Genomic DNA, 1,113 nt, shown 5'->3' with positions numbered 1-1,113 from the left:
CCCGCGAGAGGGAAAAGGGGAGGAGGAGGGGACGGCAGGAGCCTGTCCAGGGCTTCCGGGCTGAGTGCAATCGGGGGGGCCTCGGCAACCTCAGTTTGCCGTCCCAGTGGCAGCCCAGATGGTGGGAGCAAGGGGCTGATTCAACTGCTGCCAGGATTCCTTGGTCCTGGAGGTGCTGGGAACAATGGTGGGAATCAGAGGAGGGGACAAGGTTGGGTGGCCAACCTCCAGAATGGTGGGATTTGGGAGACTCGGACTGGGCCACTGTCAGAGGGGGCTGACACCTGTTATAGTGCCTCTGTGGCGGACCCTTCCTCCAGGTCAGGGTCCCCAGCTGATGTGTCTCTCTTGCCCCAAATCCTTCCGGAGGGCGTATGTGTCAGATGAGGAGCAAGGGGAACTAGGCAGTCAGGGGAGAGAAGGGAAAGGGGAGCTTGGGAACACTTCTGCCAACAACCACGTGACCCCGGGGAATGGCTGGGGAGGGGTCCCTCCTGCTGTCCCCACCAGCCCATTTGAGCAGGGGCCAGCCTGAGGCATCCCCGGCCTGTCTCCCCTCTGCTCATGCAGGCGGAGGGCTAAGGGCTGGCCTGACCACCTTACCGTCTGCGGGGGGCTGCCCACGGTCATCTCCACGTAGTAGCCCTGCCCCGACTTGCCCCTCAGGTTGTCCACCATCTCCACAAAGCTGCCCCTCCGGCCGGGCTCCTCGGGCTCTTCGTCGGTCTCCCGGGGCAGCCGCAGCCCCACGGGGGCTCCCCCCAGGCCGCTGCGCAGGGGCAGCCGGATGCCGTGCTGGGTGCCGTGGGCAGGCAGCACTCCCGCGCCCATCCACAGCAGGAGCCAGGGCAGGGCTTGGGCCATGGTGGGCCCCGGCCTTCGGGCCCTCTGGGCTCGCACTGGCCCACGTCCGTCCCTGGCGCCTGCCCCCAAGTCTGGGTGGTGCTGGTGGCTTCTCAAGAGAGGGAGCTTGGGGGCATCAGGACGCCAGAGCCTGCAGGGCCCTGGGCCAGCCCCCGGGTCCGGGCCGTGGAGAGCGGTCAGGGGAGATCCGCAGAGCACGGGAGCAGGGGAGAGGCTGGGATCCGGAGCCCGCTACATCGGCACGGCGGC

The 1,113-nt window shown here is 67.7% G+C and overlaps 1 protein-coding gene across 1 annotated transcript; it reads right to left on the bottom strand.

Annotated features, from left to right (window-relative positions):
* Positions 1 to 507: 507 nt before the first annotated feature.
* LOC105537754 (beta-secretase 1-like) lies at positions 508 to 1,107 on the bottom strand (the record flags this gene model as incomplete). Its single annotated transcript, XM_011977408.1, has 1 exon — positions 508 to 1,107. A coding segment is annotated over exon 1 (357 nt), but the record flags the coding sequence as incomplete, so codon positions are not given.
* Positions 1,108 to 1,113: the final 6 nt, after the last annotated feature.

Source organism: Mandrillus leucophaeus, unplaced genomic scaffold, assembly GCF_000951045.1.
Source record: "Mandrillus leucophaeus isolate KB7577 unplaced genomic scaffold, Mleu.le_1.0 Scaffold10252, whole genome shotgun sequence".
NCBI lineage: Eukaryota > Metazoa > Chordata > Mammalia > Primates > Cercopithecidae > Mandrillus > Mandrillus leucophaeus.
Note: the sequence above shows the minus strand (reverse complement) of the source record. Positions and strands in the feature narration are given on the sequence as shown.